Source organism: Chroicocephalus ridibundus, chromosome 4 (assembly GCF_963924245.1).
Source record: "Chroicocephalus ridibundus chromosome 4, bChrRid1.1, whole genome shotgun sequence".
Taxonomy (NCBI): Eukaryota; Metazoa; Chordata; class Aves; order Charadriiformes; family Laridae; genus Chroicocephalus; species Chroicocephalus ridibundus.
The window spans coordinates 69,405,869-69,430,803 of record NC_086287.1 but is presented as its reverse complement, the minus strand read 5'-3'; the positions used below and the strand labels follow the sequence as shown (position 1 = coordinate 69,430,803).

At 45.9% G+C, this 24,935-nt stretch overlaps 1 protein-coding gene across 1 annotated transcript; it reads left to right on the top strand.

The window, feature by feature from the left end:
* Positions 1-356: 356 nt before the first annotated feature.
* Positions 357-24,815, top strand: NEMF (nuclear export mediator factor). Its single transcript, XM_063333778.1, has 33 exons — positions 357-468; positions 1,424-1,492; positions 2,174-2,276; positions 3,189-3,314; positions 3,400-3,548; positions 3,768-3,835; positions 7,943-8,029; positions 8,990-9,066; positions 9,598-9,668; positions 9,759-9,834; positions 10,896-10,958; positions 11,287-11,364; positions 11,744-11,952; positions 13,418-13,603; positions 14,105-14,168; positions 14,676-14,764; positions 15,424-15,527; positions 15,960-16,022; positions 17,019-17,131; positions 17,765-17,822; positions 18,190-18,248; positions 18,744-18,864; positions 18,995-19,268; positions 20,147-20,189; positions 20,275-20,324; positions 20,697-20,844; positions 21,168-21,245; positions 21,327-21,515; positions 22,147-22,179; positions 23,008-23,114; positions 23,212-23,255; positions 23,367-23,446; positions 24,430-24,815. Exons 1-33 carry the CDS (start codon positions 410-412, stop codon positions 24,505-24,507), a joined length of 3,216 nt encoding a protein of 1,071 aa, XP_063189848.1. The 5' UTR covers positions 357-409; the 3' UTR covers positions 24,508-24,815.
* Positions 24,816-24,935: the final 120 nt, after the last annotated feature.

Genomic DNA, 24,935 nt, shown 5'->3' with positions numbered 1-24,935 from the left:
AGGCGTCCGCGCTACAGCCGGCATCACGGCGGCAGTGGGCGCCTTCGGTAGATGAAGGGCAAGCCGCGGGATGTGCTAAGGGGATGGCCGGGCAGACCCCCGATGCGGAGTAGGTTTAAGAGGTGTGTGGAATTTGGTCCCCCATGGAATTCGCGATTACTCCAGAGGCAGTCGGAGAGGGTCGCGGCTCCCGTGCCGGCTGCTGGCGGGATAGCGCCTGCTAGTGGCGGCTGCAGCTCAATCAGGGTGACCCAGCGAGACGCCGGCTCCTCTTTTCTCGGGCGGTGAGACCGCACTCTTTTTGCCGCCGACGCTACCACCTCTTCCCGGCCCGCCGGCGCATGCGCGGAGCGGGAGGCGGAGCGAGCCCGGCGCAGGCGCTCGGTTGGTTCATGGCGGCGGCGGCGCCATGAAGTCCCGCTTCAGCACCGTCGATATCCGCGCGGTGCTCGCCGAGCTGCGGCTGAGGTACCGCTCTCCCTCCCCTGCCCGCTGCCGCCCCTGAGGAGCGGGGCCCAGGCCCGCTCGGTAGCGCCTCTCGCTCCTCAACGGGGCCCAGCGGGCCCCGGCCCTGCCGTGGCACCGAGGCCGTGAGGGATGGCTGTGCTTCCCGCCGGCGGCCCGGCTGTGAGGAGCCTCTCGGGCCTGTGCTGGGGCAGCGTAGGGCTTGTCTGGGGCTGCCTGAGCGGCCCCCAGCGCACCTGCCCCCGCAGAGTCCTCTCTGCCTGCCCTGTCACACCGTCAGGGAGGGCCTGGTCCTTCTGTCCTTCCCCTCACTGTCCTGCTCCCGTCCCCCAGCCTTTTCCTGGGGAGCAGTTGAGTGCTCTTCCTTTCCTCTTTGCACGGGGAGGGTGCTGTGGCCTGTTATCTACTCTCCCACCCGAGAAGCTCTAATGCTCCTCACATCCGTGCCCCCTGGAGCTCTGATGCTCTCCTGGATGGCCAGGGCAATGGGTGTATTCAGCCCCACACTGAATGAAATGATGGTGAGACTGACCACCCAGGCCATTTCTCTGCTCGTACTGGGAATACGGGTGCCCCATGCTGGCAAAGGGCTCCCCAGATGATGCAGAAGTTAGCCTAGAGGAGTGAAGTGCTCCAGTATAACCAGTAAATTTTGCACCCTTGCCATAAAGAGGAGATCCACAAGCTGTTTGGTTGCACCTGGGGTGTCTGCAGCGGCTGTCCTTGCTTTGACTTGCTTAGCTTTTTGCACTTAGTCCATTAACAGCAATTTCTCTATCTTTTGGTTGCTCAGTTTCCAGCTCATTGCATTAATCTTCCTTTGCAGCCTCTTAGGTTACTGCTTGGTAATTTGTCGTAACTTTCACTTCAGTATATTTCCATTGTCACTGAGATTTCTTCCCTCGCTTGCGTGGTTTGTGTATCATATTTTCCAAAGCATGTATTTTCTTTTTGACAGCTTATTGGGAATGAGAGTAAACAATGTTTATGATGTGGATAATAAGACGTATCTTATTCGCCTTCAAAAGTAAGAACTTTAAATTTCTTTATGCCATTACTGTACATATGCAAACTAGATTTTTTTGTATGTATGTAGTTTCTGTTGTCAGGTTTGTGGCTTTTATGGCTAGTTTTCAGTGAAATTCTATTGTTCTTTGATAAAATGCAGTAATTTTTGCACAGGAAGTTCTTGGGATATAGCACATGAAGCGTGAAATACTGCAGAAAATATACAAAAGGCCAAAAGTCTTAGTGTAAAACCACACAATTATCATTGTTGGTTTTTTTTGTGGCGGGGGAAGAGAGGAGTTGGGGGGAATGAAGAGCAACACTCAGTAAGTGATCGTGGTGCCCAGACCAAATGGGAGGTAGGGCTTGTGTCATGTCACTACCCTGTCCACTCCTGTGGTGTCCAAGATGGACTCTTACTCATCTACGTGCCTCCAGTTGTGTTGGAGAATTTTTAACTCCATCACTTGCCAAGCATTTTGCTTGGCCAAGTTATCCATAGACTTAAAACGTGGATGTCCTTTTTGCTGTCAGCCTGGCCGTGGCACTAGGGACTTTACTTAGTTTTAGCAACAGTCTTTTTTTTGTAGATAAGCGTGCTGCTGTTTTGCCATGCTTTGGTCTCATTCCAGTGCAAACTGGCGTGTGACGAGGGGTGGCTGCGCACATGCCAAGTTCTGAGTCTTTATTTTGTTCACAGACCAGACTGCAAGGCCACGCTGCTGCTTGAATCTGGTATACGCATTCACACGACGGAGTTCGAGTGGCCGAAAAACATGATGCCATCTAGCTTTGCAATGAAGGTAAAGTAACGTACAATTTCTTTTTAATAAGGTGGCTGGATATTAAAAAGCAATGTTACTGTTCTGTCCTTGGAGTCACAAGAAAATAGTGGAATGATTTGAGACAGAGGAAAATAGTGGAAGGATTTGCCTGGTGGATCTTGATCAAAGGGTGATTGAAGACAAGGGAAGAGCAAATGTGCGGTGACATTGTTGATGTTCGGTGCCTGAAATAATGAAAATTCGAATTTATGAAGACTAGTATTGATCTGCTGGACATTTGACGGGACACACAGACTTTTTGGAATTTTACTCCAGCAAAGTCCTTGTCATTCCAGTTGGATAGTCCAAATTTTTAGGCCCTGGACACAGCACCCTATGTTAATAGAGTCCCGCTGTTTGGTCTGCTGGACTTCAAGGGTGCAGATCTTGCTGCAAGCTGTTAGGTTGTGTTCCTGCAGGTAGGTCTGCAGGGATGCAACCTGAGTGATGAATCACATGGATCTGCTTAGCCCACCACCTCTGGACACGGCCTCATCAAAGTAACTCAGCAGAGATTCTCCAGGGTGGCTTTCCAAGTCATATATGGATGCAGGCATAATCCTGGTTGTCTTTGTAAAACAAACCCTTTTAATTTTAACCAGCTTCTCACTTGTTTAGCTAAACAAATAGCAGTTTTTAATGGCAAAAATGGCTCAATGTGAAGAAGCTGGAACAATTGTATTAACTATAAACATCAAGGTATTATTTTGCTAAGAGCTGTCTTGTCTCTGTATTACCAAGATCGGCATTTTTATCCTTATGATATTTGTATTAAGTAAGAGGTGGTCAGTGTCACAGGAGGGATCTATAGCTAAGAATGTATTTCATTATAAAATGTCACGAGCAGGTCTGTTTGCATCATCTCACAGATATCTTCTCTATTGTTTGCAGTGCCGTAAGCATTTAAAGACCAGAAGACTTGTCAGTGTAAAACAGCTGGGTATAGACAGAATTGTGGACTTCCAGTTTGGAAGCGATGAAGCTGCTTATCACCTGATCATTGAGCTGTATGACAGGGTGAGTGCAAAGCTCCGAGCGTGTCCTCTGTCAGCAAGCACATGAGCACGGCCTTTGCTGATCGTCCTCTGTCATGTGCTTGCAGGGTAATATTGTCCTGACAGACTATGAATACGTCATTTTAAACATTCTGAGGTTTCGCACGGATGAAGCGGATGATGTCAGATTCGCGGTTCGGGAGCGATACCCAGTCGACAGTGCGAAAGCGCCTGCACCTCTGCCAACCTTGGAAAGGTAATTGCTTTTGGATGGCATATGTGTTGGAATAAACCCAAATTACTTGGAACTATGAAAGGCAGCTATGAAATGTCTTTGGGTAATCTTTTCACATATTACAGGCCATTTGGCACTTCTTTTTTTAAAACTGAGAATATTTTGTAGCTTCTAAGCACTACAGTGTCATCTTGAAACCCAGTGTTCTTTGGAATGACAACTCTCCCTTATCTTTTGTAGGTTAACTGAAATAATATCAAATGCACCCAAAGGGGAACAACTGAAGAGGGTTCTTAACCCGCATCTTCGTAAGTAATTGTGTTTCATTAGAAAATGAAATGGGGTCAATACACGTTGTGTTCAGATGATGCTGAAAATCCGAACAACCTCAAGCAGTCATTTTTTTTTTTTTTTGGATGTTGTTCATGGCAGTCTGCTATTATGTATGTTTGAAAAACAACAGAAACCTTAAGCCCTTGAAAACAGAGTAGATTTTTTTGATTCCAAGCCAGCTGCACAAAGAGATGAGTCTTGCTGTGATCCTGCGGTGATGAGGGCCTGAGAGTAGCTCTGCGGGAGCTCCGGCTTGATGTATTTTATTCAATGTCTTGTCTTTGGTGGTACCAAATAAGAGATGTAAGTGTGCAGTCGGGGCAAGGATGTTGTTAGGAAGTGGTTGGAGTATGCCAGTGCTGCCAGTCCTGGAACAAGTACCAATGTGGTAATAACAGGAGGCTTGATGTGTCCATCTGTGTGTTCTCTGGTTGCTGGGCAAAGCACTCTATGCCTCGTTTTTCCTGACCACAGAAGCAAATTTGACCCCTGAACATCTCAGATCACAAACCTAAGTATTACTTTCCCCATTTCTTGATTCTCTTTTTCACCACTCTTGTCCCTCTCTTTCTCCACTCCAATCTCCTCCTAAATAAACAGCCCACTGCTAATTACTTTCCTTCATTGGTCCTGGTTTTGCTATATCCATACCCAAATTTGGTATTTCTCATACCGTTATCTGGGTAACCTTGGCCTTATATAGTGTTACTGATGTGATTGCCCAGGCACAGCTAGCCTGGCAAAGCTCCACTCTCTTAAAAGGTCCACAGTTCTTCCCTTCAGTTACCGTGGGAGTTTGGCTGTTTCTCATCCCACTCCTCCTTAACCACCTGTGAAACCTGGCCATCCCTCCTGCCGCTTCTCTGGTTTTTGCCACTTCTCGCGCTGGTAACCGTCGTGTCCAGCAGTTTCTCACGTTGCGTCCTGTAGTTCCTCACATCCTGTTCAGATGGCTTAACCTCAGGCCAGCACCTGCTCACCAGCCCTGTCACGAGCCTGCAGCCTGAACAGGCACACTGATATTTTCCAAGAAGAGTCTCAATCCCAGCAGTTTTATGTTTTAGAGCCTTCCCGTGGAGGATTGGTAGGGATCTTTGTGTTTAGTAGCTTGGATTGGATTTTCTTCCATGTAGTTACCAAATCTCTTTTTGAACCTGCATGAACCTCTGGCATCCGTAGTGTTTTTATGGTGGTGAGCTCCACTTGCTTCCATGTCACAAGAAAAGTTACCTCCTTTTTTTTGTTCTGAAACTCATCTCACCAGTTTTACTTGGTGCCCTAGTACTGGATTGCCCTAGCCTACTGCATAGCCTGCGTGGTCTTTCCTTGTACAGAATCTATTCCAAGCCTGTGATGATCCTTGTTACCCTTCTCTGTGCCTTTTCTAGCTCTATGTGTTTTGAAATGGGGGAAGTAAAAGTGTACATAACATTCACAGTGGAAGTGCACCATGTATTTATACTGTGGCATGATTTCCCTTCTGTTCACTATTCCTTCCTTAATAATTCCCAAGACACAGCTTGACTCTTTTGTGTTCACTGACTTATCTTTCCACAGGACCATCTGTTATTAGGTCTTGCTCCCAAATAGAAATCATCAGTTGGGCATATGCATAAGTAAGATAGTCTTTCCTCGTGTAGATCATTTTATATTGTTTTGCAGTGAGTTTGTTTCAGTTCTTTAATCACTTGCTATTGCTTCTTGTGTTTTGGATTTAGTGTGAGAATAATGTTGATAACACACGTTGTTGTAGTTGTTGCTCAGTGATGCTTACATTAAGTCACGGATTTTTTTCAGCTTCCCATAGAAGCTGAGGGGGAGCATAGACAGGACAAGCTGGCCCAAGGAACATTCCATACCATAGGCGTGATGCTCAGCATATAAGTGGGGATTGACCAGGGGGAGCAGGAATCTCTGATCGCTGCTTGGGCTGGGCTGGGCAATCGATCATCAGGTGGTGAGCAATTGTATAGCATCACTCATTTTGTATATTCTTTTACCATTATTGTTGAACACTAATGGAAGAGAAGATAATAACAACTAAACTGTCTTTATCTCAACCCACGAGGTTTCCTTTCTTTTCCATTCTCCTCCCCTGTGCCACTGGGGCCGGGGGAGTGAACAAATGGTTGCGTGGTCCTAGTTACCGCTTGGGGTTAAATCACAACACCTAAAAAGAGTTGATAGTTTTCTAGTTCCTTTTTAACATTGCCGGCGCATAAACGTCCTTGTGCCTCTGCTGTTAAGGCAAGAGAGACATTGCAAGCTGCAGTTAACAGTTTGGCATCCCCACCCTTGAGTTCTTTTAAATGCCTGGCTGAGAACCACATGATCCTGAGGATTTACCGCTACTTGTTTGGTCTGTTGGATCCATCACCTCTTCTGACAACTGGATTTGAGGCAGATTGTCTGATGTACTGCCTGCAGAGAAACGTTCCAGCTAGAGCTTCCCGGTGCCCCTATGCTATGAATGAAACTCAAAACATTAATTTAATTTTTCTGCTCTTGTCATATCCGAGTGTTCCTTTTGCACCTTTATCATTTCTTGAACCTACTGATTCTAGCAGGCTTCCTGCTTACGATATGTCTGGAAAAGGCTTTATGATTAATCTTGTCTTGATGGGATTTTTTTCACAGATTTTCTCAGCATTAATTTTGACCAGTGTTGCTGTGTTACATTCACCTGACAGAGTTTGGTCTCCCATTTTCCACAAGGAACACAACTTCAGATAACTCTTTGCTTTCAACAGTTTCTGTTAACCCGATATTTAGTCATGCCAGCCTTCCTTGGATTTTTCTGAAACACTGTTCAATAAGTGATAAGCATTTGTTCTGAACCACCGAAATAGCATCTTGAAATAGTCCGCAGGCTGTTTGCAGACGTTGCCATTTATCGATTGTCTCAATTTCTTTCCTTCTAAGAAGCTTCCTTGCTTTATGTAATCTTCCCTTTGGAGCTGTGAATGCCTGTAGGAGTCTTCTTGGGCTTCTGTTGCGCTAGCATGGATCCAGGTAAATTTTAGTGTCAGCCTTGTACCGTGACATGACATCTACCCAGCCAGGCTGGGATGATTAAAACCTGATTTAGCTGTTCTGTGTCCTGCTTTCACAATCTCATGGCTGTCCCTCTGCGCATTGGGGTGATCAGCAGCTCTGCTCAGGCAGTTCAGACTGTAGGTTCATCCTTCATGTCCCAGATGTAGGCCTGGGTTTTCATTCCCATGGGATTGTGCTGGTTTATTTTCAAGTGGTTATTTTATTAATTTGTTTGGACCCTAACATTCCGTTCGCCTACTCTGTGGTCACCTACGTAATTCTAAGCTTGATGCTGCGCTGTCCCAGTGGTTGTCTTCCTTCCTTCATGTTCCTGCTTTGCTTGTTTTCAGTGTTCTAAGTTAAATCTGGTGTTCCACGGCCCCATCTTGCTTCTTAGTCTTTAAGAATCTTTGTAGGAGCTTATATATCTGTATTAATTTGCTCCTTCTCTGCACCTTCTTTAAATGGGGCTGCATCTGTTTCTTTTGTCACTCATGTTTCACACTTGGCTTTGCCAGCTTTTTCCTAGTTCTTTATATGAAGCTACAGAATTTGTATGGCTTCACCCATGGTCATACCTTATCCCAAGCCAGGCAGTTTGCCACTGTTGTTGGGTTTCCTACGCTCTCCAGAAACTTTCCTACCGCCTTTTAAATATAAAGGTTTCATTCCATTTTGGCCAACATGAAGCCCATCCTTCCTGTATATCCTCACTCCGTCCTCGACCTTTCCCAGTTCCAGATGAACCTAAGCATCCTGAAGTTTGTAAGAACACATCAGCCGTGAGCTGAGACCCAGCTGCTCTGCCCAGCCAGTGAGCATTTTGGAGAGGGCCACTGCAGGAGTCCTGGTCATCTGCCCTCCCTGGGCTCTGCCTCCTGAATTTGGGACTACAGCTCCCTCCCTCTCCCCAGCCTCTCTGAGGACTGGCTGTGGTTTCATAGCCCTGGTTTGTTTAAACGCTTCTCATAATTTCAGTGTGAAGACAAATTTCATTGTGAATGTTTTCTACAGATGATTCTTTTTTTTTTTTTTTTTTTCCCCAGCTTATGGAGCCACTCTCATTGAGCATTGCCTTATAGAAGCTGGATTTTCTGGCTATGTCAAAATAGATCAGCATATGGAAAGTAAAGGTATGTAGGAAATACCATATACATACAGTACAGTCTTTAAAATGTTAACTTTTAGGTTTATGTAGTGTTTTTTTCCAGAGAGATCTGACTGATCCATAAACCTGTAGTTCTCACCACATGGTTATATGTTTTAATGTTTATAGGTTGGGGACCAACCTTGTTCACATTAAAACTCTTGAATTGGGCATATATTTTGGATAAAACATGAGACTCCTCCTATAGTCTAAATGTTTTTTATAATGAGATACCATTTTACACATCAGGTGAATTCTGGCTATGTAAAGGGATGTTTTACAAGAATCCTGTGTAGAAAAATCGGCATCAAAGTCTTCCTTTATCTATAGCAAACACAGTGGGGATTTGATAATGTAGCAGCTTTACATTTATTAGAAAATTACAGATTTGTGTAGTAAAGTAAGAATAGATGTTTCTGTAGTCTTTTTTTTTTTTCTTTTGTGCTTTATATTTTCCATAAATCAAAAGGATTTTTTGCTTCCTACTGCGTTACGGTACTCTAATAAATCAACTCTGTAACAAACAAATAACTTCTCACAGCTACAGGTTTATGCTTTGCCTCTGCAGATTTATTTTTATAAAGTGCTGTAATTTGTGTGGTCTCTTTTTTTTCATGAAGCTTGAATAATTATGTCTTAGAAGTACCTATAAAGATGTTTTATTAAAAATTCTCCAAATATCGAATGCGTACTGAGGCTCCTGTTTAAAACGAACAGTATTTGCTGTAGTGAAGCACCAGGGGTAAAGGATGTCTGCTCTTTTATTTTTGAGACATGCCAGAATCCTACTTAATGTGGTTAGGTTGGACAGGTTGCTTCAGGCACTAAATTGGAAGAGCGTCGCCCGGGGCCTTTTGTTGATTTGCTGTTGTGCTATGTTTATATAAACATATCGTTCTGTTATAGGTGTTTTCAAGTATTCCTCTCCTCTCCCCTCTCTCTTTAGAAAATATTGAAAAAGTGCTTGCTGCTTTAGAGAAAGCAGAAGAATATATGACACTAACTGACAACTTCAGTGGGAAGGTGGGTCTCAGCTGGGCGACGTGGTTATCGGTTATGCAGGAATTGCAGAATTAAACTGGTAGGCAGGTATTGTTCAGCACGTGCTTGTTCCTGGTGTAAGCAGCTGCAGATTTTATTCCATGAGCTTGGGCTCCAGGTAGTGATGGGGAATAAAAATCCCTTCCTTGCACTGGATGTGCAGCAGTTAAATAATTTACAAGTAGATTCTGTAGGTCCTATGAGAATTGTGCTTGTGCTTTAATAGCAGGTAACGCTGTTCTGCATGTAAACTGTGCATTTGTGTGATAAGCTGTAGGATAGTCCTGAGGTTTGTGAGAGAAGTTCACCGTTTTTTCTGAAAGAAGTTGGAGTTAAGACAAGCAGGCGGTCAGGGCTTTTCTCACATTGCTTCTGCCACAAAGTCTCCCTGCTAGAATGATTTACTGTCTCATGCTGGTCAGTAGGTTAGCACCCAAAAGTTGGTGCCTTGCCAAGATAAGGGGGATCCTTTTCCAAGACAAATGCTGATGATGTATTTATATATTCTTTTAGGGTTATATTATCCAAAAAAGGGAGAAAAAGCCAAGTCTGGAACCAGATAAACCAGCAGAAGATATCTACACGTAAATATTCGAAGTATTTATTTCTTTTTCTACTAGTCTGCATAACGTAAATTAGTTTTCAGGTGATAATATCAAATGTGTATTTTACAGATATGAGGAATTTCATCCTTTCTTGTTTTCTCAACATTCAAAATGTCCGTACTTGGAATTTGACTCATTCAATAAGGTACAGTGCTTTTGCTGATACTGTACTTAAGTGCTTTAATTGACTGATGCTAAAAAAAGTAATTAAAATATAGTGCAGAAGTTGTTAATGAAACCATAAACCTTGGAAGACAGGATTAATTTTATAGAAAAATGTTTTATGCAGAAAAGGCCAACTAAACCAGGGCCTTTAGGCTACTGCAGAGCAGTGTTGTCTTTATTAACTCCGTTAGATCCTGTAACGGAGATGCGGCATGTGGCACTGAGCAGAGGTGTGTGTGTATTGGACTGCGAGGAGGGTGGCTGTTATCAGTCCTGGTCAAACATTTGTTAGTGGAGAGTTCAGATGCTGAGTTATCGCTGGAGGCAAACAGTCGTCACGCTCATCACATTTATATTTTTCCGGTTACTACTTTGAAAGCTTCGGGCACCTGATTTAGTATTTCCTTGAGTGTTGTCCTTCCTGGTCCTTGAGTCATTAACATCTGAAATCATTAACTGCGTGTTGTTCCTGACCTTGATCTCCAGAATTCCTGTTTCACTTTCCTGCCCTGCTTCCTGACTGAATTTGTGTCATCTCCTTCACAGCTCTGATGATCTAAGCAGCCTAAAATCTTCCTCTTCTTTTGTTTTAAGTGGAATGTCTGGCAACTGGAACACCAGCAGCAGTTCTTAGGCATGCTTTCTAGGTTTTTTGTATTTTGGTGGGTTTTTTTAACTGACGTACTGAAGTAGCAGGAATTTAGGGCAGACAGGCCTATCATTGCAGTCATTTAATCTGACGAGCACACTGTGTCAAACAGCAGCTTCCTTTTCATCATTTCTTAGCAAGAAATGTGGGCCACAGTTTGGCCCCTTACTTGTGCACAGCCCCTGGTTTGCAGTGGTACATGCCCTTGAGTGTGTTGCTGAACTTATCTCAGGCAAAGGCAAAGTGGAGGAATTTACTGAACCCTGTTTTAGCATCTGTCTCCCTTCTAGTGCTTTGCAGCCACCTCTCTTGAGCGGAACCTCCTCTGCCTGCTTGTTGCTGGTCTAAGTTAGTGCGACCTGGAGATTCTTAAAACTGGTTTTCTCTTGCAGGCGGCAGACGAGTTCTACTCCAAGCTAGAGGGACAGAAAATTGATCTGAAAGCATTGCAGCAGGTATGCTCTTATGCAAGAGTGGGGCAGCTGAGGTGGCTCTCTGACCTTCAAATGCTTCATTTAGTTCTTGTAGCCTGGGGTGAGGGAGGCGTCATTCCTTATTTTTGCTGTGGAAACACTCAGTCGGTGGTGATCAAGATTTCGAGGTGTATAACGTAGCAGTTGGTTCTGCTTGGAATACAAGTTCTGCATTAACAACAATATTTTGGAGACTCTGCATCTCTTACACTGCTGTATTTTTCTGTGCTGCAACTCTTATTGAATGTCTTGCAGTGATTAGGTGATAATATATATATATATATTTTTCCATCTTTCTTATTTTTGAAAGGAAAAACAAGCATTGAAGAAACTGGAAAATGTCCGTAGGGATCATGAGCACAGACTAGAAGCTCTTCAGCAAGCTCAGGTAAGACTGCGATTATTTTTTTTAACTAAGAATATGCATCATGTTTCTTGAAGAGTTGTACCTGCTGATGTGCATTGCCACGGTCAGCGTAAGATCCCAAAATGAAGCCTTCCGTTGTCACTGAGCACCCTGCAGCTCCTTGGGGAGCCTGGACCTGCCCTGTGGGGCTCTGCTCCCTTACAAGCGCTTTGACCTCTCTTGCCAAAATTTGCTTGTGCTGCTCCGCTTGCAGGAGTCAAGTTGGCTGTTATCCTTGGATCACTTCAATGCTATTCTTGGATTTCTTCTCAGTATTAATTACTACTTTTATTTTTTTTAAATTATTGCTGAGTGTGTATGTTTAGCTTCAATGGGTATAAACTTTTCTTCTTTCCTTAAGGAAGCTGATAAGATAAAAGGAGAACTTATAGAAATGAACTTGGAGATTGTGGACCGAGCCATCCAGGTGGTCCGTAGTGCGTTAGCCAACCAGATAGACTGGACAGAGATCGGAGTGATTGTTAAAGAAGCTCAAGCGCAGGGAGACCCCGTTGCAAGTGCAATCAAAGAATTAAAGCTTCAGACAAATCATATCACAATGCTGCTGAGGTAAGTACATTGCAGATCACCGTGCCAAATGCAAGTAGGACTGACTGAGCAAGCTGCATCGGAGACAGGTATCTTTTTAGCTTGTGCATTAGTATTTAAACTGTTCAGTTTTTCTTACAGCAGCGTGGAGAGAACATAGTTCTATGAGCAAAGAGGGATGCCTTCTTTTTTGCTTTCAAAAATAATAGGAATTTGGTTACTGTAATAGCTTTTGGTTTAGTGTTTTTAGAGCCTGTCAGACTATATTCTGAACCACTGGAAGGTGTCCTAAAGCAGTATAGGTCCAGAGCTCCAGTCCGTTAGTCAGCAGTTAACTCTCTGGTTTATGCTGCTTTGATCTAAAATTCACATGAGATCCTGCCTCTTCCGATACTGTTGACAGCTAACGGCAGTTGCAGTGAGAGGCTGATGGTTCCAGATTGCAGCTGTTGAGCTGCAAGTTTGATGCTGGTTCCTGTAGAAGTAGTGATGAGAGAACTGGCAGTGAGGCAGTCTTTGGAGTGTCCTTAAAAACCTTATCTGACACTGTATTGGGATGCTAGAGGTGAAAAAGTGAGAATTTATTTTATATAGCTCGAACTTTTGCTATGAAAGCTGTAATGTGGCAAAGTTAATCTATGAATTTTTAGTTACCTAATTTTCAGAAATATTAGTGTATAGAATAAACTTATTTTCAGTAATGAGTTCTGTGTTGGCAACTGTGTCACCAGGCTCTCTGTCTGTTTTAGTAGTGAGTAGTGATCACTTCGCTCATCAAAGACACTCAATCAGTCCACCACGTGCTGAAGCATGCATCCTTAGTACAGAGGACTGTGGAGAAATATTTTGCTTTATGAAGAACTTTATTTTATGCTGCTCCACCACCTTTCACTGCACAGTCCAGCTGTATCAAGCAGGATTTAATGTCCTGGAGAGAAGCAAATACAAGTCTAGCTAGTGTGTGCTCAGCATACCTCTTTGAAGACAGTGGAGCAGATATTTTTTGAGGCTTTAAATTGGCACATTGCTGTCATCTTCAATGAGTCAGTATAATGATGTAGCTGTTCTCTTTTCATGCGGAGATCACACATAGAACGTCTTGTGTTTCTTTTCCTTGATGAAAGTACATCTTCGGAACCGTTCTTCATTTTAAGTCTAGATTTTCCTCTAGGTTGATAGTATGGATATGTGTCTCTTGATAGAAGAAATTACCTTGGAAAATGTCACTTCCTTGTATTGGAAAATTTGAGCTCTTTATCTTCTGCTTTTGTTTTCTTTTTCCCCCAAACTTTGGCCGACTTCAGGACATAAATGGGCTTGTGTGTAAGGCATCATGGGGCCTTGCTGCGGCTGCACAGTGAAAGGGGTTTAAGGGTTCCTTAGGCTATTTCCAGTCTTCATGAGAGAGTAGAAGTAAGAGTGCATTGCACTCGGTAAAAAATAACCAGTTCTCTTATCTCAATCATATGATGTCATGTGTTTTTAGGAACCCATATGTGTTATCTGAAGAGGAAGAGGAGGAGGAGGATGCTGATTTAGAGAAAGAAGAAACAGAAGAACCAAAGGGAAAAAAGAAAAAGAATAAAAACAAACAGTTGAAGAAACCTCAGAAAAACAAACCGTCATTAGTTGACGTTGATCTCAGTTTGTCTGCGTATGCCAATGCCAAAAAGTAAGGTTTGCAGTAAATGTGTGCTTTGGTAGTACAAGTTTCTGTATGCTTGCAGTTGTTAATGATAACGCTAATCCTAACGGTAAGAAGGGTTCTGTGTATATCTTTGTAAAAATAAAAGTTAAAAATTGAAATGGACAGCTTGCCCTGAGCTCTAGGACATGCATTTTCTTGGTCCAGAAGCGGTATCTCACTGTTGTGTAGCAGCTAATCTCTAGCTATCACATTAATTTAATTTGGAGTACAATTCTGCACAGTGACACATGGAACAAAATGGCTACTTTTGCCACGCATGAACCCAAACACGGTGTTCGCTCTGTGCAGGGACTTGCTTCATTTGGCGGCTCTTCTTAGGTAATGACCAAGCCGAAGATTTGGGCTAAAAAAAAAATCTACTCAAAACTGAATGCTAATGGCAAATGTAGAGGACTGTGATAAGTACATTCTAAAAATGAGTGAATCTGCTGGGATTTCAGATACAAACAAGCTTGTGTTCCACAGGTATTACGATCACAAAAGACATGCAGCTAAGAAAACTCAGAAGACGGTAGAAGCTGCAGAAAAGGTATTTTTTTCTTTGTTTTTGGATGATATTTAAAAGCAAAGTCCTTGTCACTGATCAGTGGAAATTCCTAACTTGGTCTAGGTAGTTCTAATGAGACATGAAAGGTAAAAACCAACCAGGATTGTTTTATTTTTGAGCTTTTAAGCTGACTGAACAGCGGATTGGAGATCCCTGCTGTGTCATCTGGTTTCTACCAGTAGCATTGTGAACACGTAAGGCAGGTGCTTGGTGGAGATATTGACAGAGCAGTGCTTATGGAGGCAGGAAGGGAAAACTGGTGGAAATCCTGATGATCAAAGAGCAGCAATCCAGGGTGGAGATTTATGAAGATTTTAGGATGGGTGTTTTATATGTGCCTGAGGGGATTGCAGGCCTCTGAATAGCAATATGTGGAACTTGCACCGTCAAAAACTTCAGAGACATTTCCAGCCAACTTTCCTACTGTTCAGTTACCAGCTTTGCAATTCCTGTGCTGGTGGATTGCGATCGTGCTTTCTGTCTAAATAGGCATTTAAATCGGCTGAGAAGAAGACGAAGCAGACATTGAGGGAAGTTCAGACAGTTACCACCATCCAGAAAGCGAGAAAGGTCTATTGGCAAGTACAGTTTCACTGTTGTTACCCTAATGCATTGTGAATGTGCACAAATTTAGAATGACTGTGTCAGGCTGAGTTTTCACTAGCTTCGAAATGGAGCTAATTATGTTTTCTAAGCAGTACACTTTGTATTGAGTCTTCTTACAGTTGCTCCTTGAAGGTGCTGGCCCGATCCTGGTAGTGCCTTTGCCTGGGAAAGTTCCTTTTGGTGGACATGGACTTGAAGTTTTTTGCTTTTAACATGACTAGGAATATGGGCTTAATAAAAATAGGGAACTTTACTGTTACTTTCTGGCAGCTCTGTGAAATAGTAACAGTAGGTTTAAAAAAAAATGAAGCAAGAACAAAAAAAACCAAACAAAACCCCAAAGTTTTTTACAGTCTAATAACTGAGTTATTAAAATTAGGAGGCGGCTGGACTTTGTGGTGGTGGTACTTGTCATTTCATCTCAAAATATCATTGACAGTGATGTTATATTTGTACCATGCCTTCTTTTTGTGCCCCAGGAGTATGGTTGGATGTGAAACTATTCGCAGTGTCTTTCGTAAGGAGTAGATGCTAAGGTTGATATTCTTAGAGTTTGGTATAAAAAAATACCTTTGTAATGTTCTGTTAGTTCCAGGTGTTTTTCACACAATGGATTGATGTAATTTGGCAGGTTTGAGAAGTTCCTGTGGTTCATCAGTTCTGAGAATTACCTTATTATTGCTGGAAGAGATCAGCAGCAGAATGAGCTGATTGTAAAGCGGTATCTTAAACCAGGTGAGAGTCTGATTAAGTGGAGTATGTTGGTTTCTCTATTTCCCGGTTTTGTAAATGTAGAAGAATGACGTGGGAAGGTCTGTCTGGTTTGTTCTTAAGTTGGGTCTTGGGTAAAAGGGGACTTCGGTGAGTCCACCACACACACATGACTGCATGTATGTTGTCCATGGATTGCTGGTGGGTCTGCTGTGGGAGACTGGACCTTCCAGCACTGTGGGGTAAGAGTAGGTTGGATGGGCTCCTGTCACGAGCAAAAGAGATGGTTCTCCCTGGGGCAACTGTGATGGCTTAAAAGGCTTCTGTATCCTCTTCCCATCCTGCTCCTTGCTGCCAAAACAGCTGTTTCCAGCTAATGTTAGAAACCTTCACCTTAGCTTGAGTGATCTGTGTAGTTACCACACATGTGACTGATCCAAGTCTCCTCTTTTCCAGGCGATGTATACGTGCATGCTGATCTCCACGGAGCCACAAGCTGTGTGATCAAGAACCCATCAGGTACCTTGTGTGGGGCTGATGCAGGGACGTGTAGAAGCCTGGGGGCACTGCGAACTGGCAGTCTCTGCGTTGCTTGTCTGAGCCCACCCTGGCGAGCTGCTTTCCCCCTTTGCAGTGATACCCAGCTCCAGCAGACATTTCCCTTAGGATGCAAGAGACCTCCCAAGATCACATTGTCACCTACTGCTGCCACTTCCCAGCCGTGACTGGCTGCTCGCAATTGCTCAGTTCAGCTCCCGGTGGGAAGGAGCAATGCAGATGTGCTCACAGAGGCAAGTGTTAGTCACTGGCAGAGGCGGTGGGACAAGTGCTTGCTGCTGGCCACAGGGACTGGAGTTCTGAGACTTTGAGCGGTGGCATACACAAAAAATAGGACAAGAGGAAGTGGCCTCAAGTTGTGCCAGGGGAGGTTTAGGATGGATATTAGGAAAATTTCTTCACTGAAAGGGTTGTCAAGCATTGGAACAGGCTGCCCAGGGAAGTGGTGGAGTCGCCATCCCTGGAGGTATTTAAAAGCTGGGCAGACGTGGTGCTAAGGGACATGGATTAGTGGGACTTGGCAGTGTTAGGTTGATGGTTGGACTCGGTGATCTTAAAGGTCTGTTCCAACCTCAACGATTCTAAGCTTCTGTGAGCAGTTTGGGTGCTGAGGGAGGGTGCTGATCTCATCAGAGAAGTGTTAATGCAACGGGACGGATCTCATGGGAGACCTCCCGTTCCTGGGAGGTGGTGGAAGTTGGCCTTGTGTCGTGAGGAGCACAGTTACTGCTCCCTTGAGGAGCTGAGCTGAGGAAGGAGCAGCAGCACAGCTTCTGCCTCTGTTCGGGGGCTGTGAAGAACAGCTGCTGCTTCTGCTCTGTCTGCCTTGCCTTCCAGCTTAGCCAGGCCATGTTGTCTCTGCCCAGGGGCCCCGAAAAGCTGAGACATGATTAGGGTGCGTGTGAAAGTTGGAGAATTTTGTCTGTTGTGCACAATGTGTTGGGTGTTACTTTGTAGGTGAACCGATCCCTCCACGAACCCTGACTGAGGCAGGCACGATGGCCTTGTGTTACAGCGCTGCCTGGGATGCCCGTGTGGTCACCAGTGCTTGGTGGGTCTCCCACAACCAGGTAAGGACACTCGTGCATGAGCTTTGCAGACAGAACATCTGAAGGAGCTGGTGTGCGACTGCAGACGAAGCGTCTCTGTGTGGGAACTGATGGATGCGGGTGAAACTTTTGCTCTCTGATACCGTTCCTCATGGGTTCTCCCTGGCTCTGCTGCATTTAGGGCCAAGCGTGGAGGGGCAACCTCTCACATGACATTCACATGACAGAGGAAGTGCTGCAGGCTTGGCTTCTTATTAACAGAGCGGAAGAAGTTTTACTGAAAATGAAGTTTCATTTTTTTCAGTTGGGCTTCTAGCTTGTGTATTAACGGCAGTCTTGCTGTGCTTCCCATCAGGTGGAGAGATTACATGAAACTGAAGGTCACGGTGCCTTTAGTGTTCTTATTTCCTGAACAACCCAGTTACTTCCCAGGACTTCTAAAATGTCGTGCCAGTAGTGTGTGACTGAATTGAAACATTTAGGAAAATACTTCACGAAGGACAGGAAGGACCCCTCGCAAACAGAGTCCTTCCACAAACTGTTCCCATAAGTTAAAAATGCAGCTTGTTTGAATGTTGCTTTTGTTTGTGCTGTTATTACACACTACTGGCCTTCTGTATGGGTACTCTTTATAGTGTATCATCATTTCTTTAGGTTTCTAAAACTGCGCCTACAGGAGAATACCTCACTACTGGAAGCTTCATGATCCGAGGTGAGACACAAAGGAATAGTGTGAATTTGATGTTAGGCATTTTTCCCGAAGACGCTGTGCTGTCCTGCAGTGGCAGCCACCTGAGCTGCCCCCTCACCGTGACAGCCGACAGATACCCTTCTTCTCCCGAAAATCTGTTCTGAGCTGTTTAGACTCAGGCAGCTGCAACAGCATTTCTAGCTGAGGCGCTGGGCAGAAGATCGTTAGCTAAACCGCTTTTGAGTTTCTCCTGTTGTCATCCAAGAGACAGAACAAGCTCCATTGTAATTTGTTGGTAGCCTAAAGCCTCTAATAAAAATGAATTTTGAAAATACATCATGTAACATAGCTGTTAATCCTCCTCTGAGAATCTGCCTTTGTTTTTCAGGGAAGAAGAATTTTCTTCCACCTTCATATCTGATGATGGGCTTCAGCTTCTTGTTTAAGGTACTGCTTTCTCTGTGCAGCTCCTGCTGGCTTTTGTAATTTGGTTTGAGCCGTAGGAGGCTTATTTTCTGGTTCTCGCTTATCAGTATATTCCCAATTACTTCTTTTCCCACTGGGACGAATTCCATAAAATGCTACTCGCTGAAAATTACTCTGCTTTCATTTCCATTTTTCCCCAGCTTGCACTGTCTTCATTTCAAACAAACAGACCGTGTGAACATTACTACCCCTGCTAGATTTTTACACCAGCTCTGTTTGAAGCATACGCGTGTTTGGGGAGTCTGCTGGTTGTGCAGTTACGTGTGTCTCCTCACTAGCTGTACTTTCTGCTTTGTCAGACTTGTGATTAAATGCGCTGGTTTAGTTTCCTTGCCTTTTGAATGGCAAAAAGCGTTCAAAGGGAAAGAATAAAGCTGAGTCAGGTGTTCTCTGAATAGGCCAGCGAACATCACTGGAGCTGGTACTGGCCTGACATAAAGGTGCCTCTGTTGTTAGGTGGATGAAAGCTGTGTTTGGAGACACCGAGAAGAAAGGAAGATCAAAATACAGGATGAGGATCTGGAAACGGTTTCCAGCAGTGCCAGTGAACTGGTGGCTGAAGAAGTGGAGCTATTAGGTACAGCAGATGTGGCTGGGTGCTGACAGACAGGACTGTTCAGGGTTTGGCATTTAGTTCCCTGTGCTGTGTTATGGGTCAGTTTGGTGTTTCTCATGTGAACTGTATTTTCCCCACCTGTGTGCTCCAGAAGGAGGAGACAGCAGCAGCGAAGAGGAAAAAGCAGAGCATCAGGAAGCACCGGAGGACGTGGAAGCCACGTCTGAGAGTAATCGTGACAAGGGCGTTGCTGATCTTGACCAGGGCAGAGTAAACACATCTCCTGCACCAGAGGGTGACTCCGAAGAGGATGATGGAGAATCTGAAGATGAAGTGGAACATGCGGAGTCAAAGAGTGAAGTGAAGGAGGAAGAGGTAAATTACCCAGATACAACAATCGACCTGTCGCATCTTCAGTCTCAAAGGTAAGTGAAGAAGCAGCTGCGCTTATCAGCAATGGTGTGGGCACTTCTGAGGATCTCCATTCTGTTAAAACGCTGCCACGACAAGGGCTGTGATGAGTTGCCATCACTTCTTTCAGTGCTCGTCTCTGCAGGCTGGCAGAGTGCAGGCAGCAAGCGTGTACTGGGGAAGTACTGCCATGCTGCATACCGTTCCCTGCTGCTTCCCTGCATGGCTCTTCCTTGTGGGCCGCTTGCTTTGGCCTCCCCTCCTGAAGTACACACACACATGTCCAGAGGGGCAGCTGGCTCTTTCATTGCTGCTGTTCCCTATTTGGACCTAAGCTTCCCTTGAGCACCACGCCCTGGTTTTGCTCCTCAGGAGATGGCTGCCCTCATTTTCTTTTCAGAGCTGTTCAGACTTGAGGAACTAGAGTCATGAGTTGTTTCTGCTCTGCCAAGCTGGTGCTGAGCTACTACTCCGCGTTTGGCTGTGAGATGAGCTCATCTCCCTGCTGTCCCTGGAAATGGCACTCCTTGCAGGGTGCAAGGAGACGGGATGGAGTGGGTGGAAAGAGACGGCTCTGCAGGGAATACCACGGCTGAGCGGGGCTGTGTGCATGGGAAGCTGAACATCAGGGGTTCCTTTAGTGCATGCTGTACCCAGCCTTTGTTGCTCTTTTGTGTGTCTGCATGAGACAGGCTGGCAGAGATCCGCGGACTTGTTTTGTAAACTGAATCCTGGTATTGCTGGCCTTTTCCTTTCACCAAAGCTGGGGTTTTCAAGAACTAGAAAGCTGAACACGGTGCAACCAAGTTAGCCAGTGTCTGGCCTGTGGTGATGTGTCCATGGTGGAGTTGCTCTACATCTGTTGATGAGCTCCATTTTGATCTCCCTACAGATCCTTGCAGAAAATCATCCCCAGAGAGGAAGAACCCAACCTGGTAAGGTTCCAGCTCAGATGTTTGGCAAAGAGCAGTGTGAACTGCTGCTGGACATGGTGTGCTCTAACTGCGTTTCACTTCTTAGAGTGACAGCAAGTCCCAGGGGCGAAGGCATCTGTCTGCCAAGGAGCGGAGGTGAGAGCCTCTTTGTGTTTGCTGTGAGGTGAACGCCTCCTCCCCAGTCCCCCTCCAGGACCTGGGTGCAGGGAATGTCTTGCACCTCCCGGTCTGGGCTGGTCCATGCCCGTTGCCCATCCTGCATTTCCAGTGTGGGTCCTGCCTGTGGGTTGGCAGCTGCTCCTGTCCCTCAGGAGTGCTGGTTGTGAACAGTTTCTGGTGTACTGGTGGGCTCGAGAGGTTTTACTGAGGAGGGGTTATTTCCATTGTGAGTGCCTCAGGTTTCCCTGTAGCCTTGTGGCAGGGAATCAGGGTGGTAACGCTGGCAGGAGAGCAGCAGCCTCTCTTGTTGCAGCAGGAGGCAGTGTATCATGTGATCATTTTCCTTAGAGAAATGAAGAAAAAGAAGCAGCAAAATGACTCTGAGAACTTGGAGCTGCCTGAAGAGAAGCAGAGAGAGACAGGGACGCAGCCTCCCCCTGCTCCCAACACCAATAAGGGTGTGCCGGCCCCTCAGCCCATCAAGCGGGGCCAGAAGGTAGGCAGGGACCAGGTTTACCCATGGGAAGTGTGGACAGAAATACCACATTTCTGTCAGATGTCTGTGGCTGCCTGGTAGTTTTAAAACTCTTGGTGCCGCTCTTGATGGTGTCAGGGTGATGGTTCCGGTCTGTTAGCATTGAGCACGTTGTGCTTTCCTCACTGAAACCAGTCTCTTGGTTACTGGTGAATTGCTCTGAAAGAGGTTCAGGAGACCTGGAGAGAAAATGCACGTGGGGTCAGCATCTAGGTGTTCGCTTGTGGATGCAAAACTCTACCAAATTTGTCGTTTATGAAGCTGTTGTGTGTTTTCTTCTGCAGAGTAAAATGAAGAAGATGAAGGAGAAGTACAAGGACCAGGATGAGGAGGACCGAGAGCTCATCATGAAGCTGCTGGGGGTGAGTGAGAGGAGTTCTGCCTTCCCCTGTGGTGCGGTCGCTTCGGTCACTGGCTCTGACCACCTCTGTGCGTAACCACAGTCTGCAGGGTCGAACAAGGAGGAGAAAGGGAAAAAAGGGAAGAAGGGTAAGGCGAAAGAAGAGCCAGCAAAGAAGCAACAGCAGAAACCCAAGGCTGTGCGTCGTGGAGGGGGCAAGGAGACGTTCCCAGCAGGAGTCCTGCTGCACGAGTCGCAGGACCCAGCCCTGGATGAGCAGCAGGATGAGAAGGTGAGCAGCACCCCTGCCTCTCCTCTCCTGTCCACGTGTCTGTCCCTGCTCACCCTCCACCCTGGCTCTCCTGGCACTGCGTAGCTCTGTTCCGCCAGGGAGGCTGAGCGGCTCTTCCTGGTTTTGGGGCACTGTGGAGAACGCCATGCCTAATGTCGTGACTCTGGGAGTCCGTTGGTTTCAAGAAGCAGCCAAAAAAACCCTGCAGCAATCTCTGCACGCTGCATTCCCAGCACCGCTGGAACGAGAGCTCGGTGGAGCACTGAGCCTCGCCGGGCTGCCGAGGATCCAGTGAAGTCAGTACCTCCCACTCGGGGCAGCCAAAACGTAAGCGAGCGCTCTGCAGGTCTCTTGTTGTGAGGCAGTATCACTGAACCACAGCCCGTCTCTCTCCTCCCAGCTTGGCATCTGCCAAGCGAATGAGAGTTTTGAGAGAAATATTCCTCCCCTCACCCACATGAAAGTGCTCTTTTTACCTTTGCTTTAAAATAAGTTAAATTTGCTTTGCAGTTAGAATGTGGCTTTCTGAGTGCCGCTGATAAAAGAACTTATTTTCTCCAGGGGCTGGGGGAGAAAAAAAGCAGTTGTGTGCTCATTTCAGCTCTGATGTCTCCTTTGTTTGTGTGTACAGGAGGAACAAGACCAAGATCCGCCGGGAGTTGAGGTAAATGCTCATCTTTGAAGCTCTGATAAGTGCTGAGGAGGCGGCTTTATTCCTGCTGGCAGGCCCTGCTGCAGCAGCAGCTCCCTGGGAGCAGGACCAGATGCCCAGGTGTTCGGCTCTGCTTTTACAGTCCCCTTCTTGCCCATGACTATTAAAACCCAGCTTTCTTGTATTTTTTTAAAAAAACATAACCTCTTTTATCTTCTTGCCCCACTTATTCCGTACATCCCCTGTAGAAACTAGGGGTGGCTACACTGAAGTTTGTCCCTTGCCTTTGCACCCCCCGGTAACGGTGGCGCTGGGCTGGAGGATGGCGCAACGCAGTGCAAATTGCTCTTTAGTCTACAAGTTTATTTACATATAAAATTGCTTCAAAGTTTTCTGTAATTACAGGCTGTGGGTGTTGCCCAAGGCTGGTATAAGTAGATTTCTTTAAATTTAATGAAGGAGGGTAACGGTTGGCTGGAGTGGGGGAAGCTTTTGGTGAGCCTGGGAAGTCGGAACTGCATTTGGGGGTGTCCTGTTTTGGGTCATTCAAAACTAAATCCATCCTGTTTTGAATAACGTGATTTTAGTAATCAAAGATGGACAGTAATGAGCCATGGTTTGGTTAATTCAGTGCCAGTGAAGTGAGTGATAAAGCTGAATTCCCTATGTTTCGGTAACCCCGCCGCGAGATGTGACGCAGGGTGCCTGTGTGGGATTGCGGCTCCTGTGTCAGTTCAGCTGGAAGGGGAGACCCTCCGGCCGCTGCCCCAGGGAACCCGGGCGGAAGGGGCTTGGGGAGAGGCTGCCTGGTTTCACAGCGGAGCTCCGTTGCCCCCTCAGGAAGGCGAAGCGTTGCTGGACTCCCTGACGGGCCAGCCCCACCCCGAGGACATTCTGCTCTTTGCCGTTCCCATCTGCGCTCCCTACACGGCCATGACCAACTATAAGTAAGTCGCAGCACTGTCAGCGGGAAGGGTTTGGCTGCCGCCCGTGCCGGCTGAGGGGAGCCTGCGTATTACTTACAGAAACCTTTTCTTTTGCAAGGTATAAAGTCAAGCTTACCCCAGGCACCCAAAAGAAGGGAAAAGGTACTGTGTTAAAGCACCTGAATCCTTTTCAGTGCTCTACTTAATTGAAGCCAGCATGTTTTTACATATTGTTTACGCTTTTCCTGTTTGTTTTTTTTTTTTTTTTTACAGCTGCAAAGATTGCCTTGCATAATTTTATGCAATCCAAAGAAGCTAGCGCAAGAGAAAAAGACCTGTTCCGCAGTGTAAAGGTGACTAGTTTTTCTACATAACTTCTCTTGTACAAACAAAACAATGCCCACTAATGCCATTTTGGGGGTAAATACGTCCCAAGCTAAGTGTGCTATCGCTTTTTTTTTTTTCTTTTTTTTAGCAGTGTTGTGTTTCTCCGTACAGCTGGGGAAGATGCACTGCTTAGGCTGGGAAGAATCATTAGAAATGGAGCCTCACCTGTAGCATTGGGCCTTAGGTTTCTGTATGGTGTTGCTCTTGATCTAAAATAGCATATCAGGCAAAAATAACATCTCCCAAAAAGTCCTCTACTTTTGGGAGGGGAAATTCGCACTGGGTAAATGTGTTATCTTTCTGCTCAGGCAGGACTTAGCCCACCCCGTGCAGTTTTCTTCTACTTTTCTTGCCCTTTCCTCCTCAAATCGGCACCGTCAGTCTGTGCAGTCCCAGACCTGCCGCCAGGGAGAGGGGCTGGTTCCTTGCTGTGCTCGTGGCTGGCTCGGCCGTTTGCACCGCAGTCCCCTCACTCCTCCCGCCCTGCCCGCTGTGACTTTCAGTCCTCAGGTGGTATTTCCCATTTCAGGTCAGTTTATCAGGCAGCCCAGGCTGCTGGGACAGCTGCTCACTTGGCCTGTAATAGTTCCTTGATCAGAAACACTGAACAGCAACAGACTTAACGTTGACTTTTCGTGGCACTGCTAGGAAAGTGCAATTAATGGTTAATAAGCTTGAAAGGAACAGGTAGCGCCCAGGGAATTGCTGGCCCAGCTGAATGGAGCTGATGTGTGGAAGCTACACAGAAAACCATTAAGTCTTTCGTTAATAAAACATGGCACAAGAGCCTGACATCAGCCTTACTTTCTTTGGGGGAAAGCTGGCAAAGACAGGCACGTCAGCTCCTGCCAACAGACGCAGCAGCAGTAGTGGGGCGGGGAGGGGGTAAGGAAAATAGTCCTAAATACTTTTCTGCTGCATTCAATTTCTCATCTTTAATGTTTCGTAGGACACCGATTTGTCAAGAAATATTCCTGGTAAAGTGAAAGTGTCTGCACCTCATCTCCTGAACAGGAAAAAGAAGTGATTCCGTACTTGGGTTTCTCACCACCGAACTGCCGCTGCTGCGCGGAGTCCAGCACCTGCAGCCGGGGCGGGATGGACCTACCCCGACAGCCCTTAACGTGACTGAATTTAGCTTCCGTGGTAGCTGGCAGACCAGGACCAGTTCCTGCATCGTGGCTTAGATGGACTCTTAACAACTCGATACAAATAACATAAAAACATGCAAGTAAATCGCTGGCGTTTGTCAGTGCTGTGATCTCTGGCTGTTCTGTCTCTAATGCTTTGAATGCCGGAGCCGAGCGCTCTGTCCCCGCGCTGCTGGGCCAGGGCCTGCTGCAGCAAAACTCTGTGGTGTTGGTTTCTGCCGCTTTCCTCTGAAGGGGACTGGAGTTTCTGGTAGGGGAGTTTCAGTGGAAAACGCTTCATTTGAGAAAAAGTAGAATTTGATCT

Excerpts from the sequence above, each read along its gene's own strand:
- NEMF (XM_063333778.1), top strand. The coding sequence starts at position 410 with ATGAAGTCCCGCTTCAGCACCGTCGATATCCGCGCGGTGCTCGCCGAG. Across the intron at positions 20,190-20,274 it reads GAGAGGAAGAACCCAACCTG|AGTGACAGCAAGTCCCAGGG; the intron begins GTAAGGTTCCAG and ends TTCACTTCTTAG. Across the intron at positions 21,246-21,326 it reads TCATCATGAAGCTGCTGGGG|TCTGCAGGGTCGAACAAGGA; the intron begins GTGAGTGAGAGG and ends GCGTAACCACAG.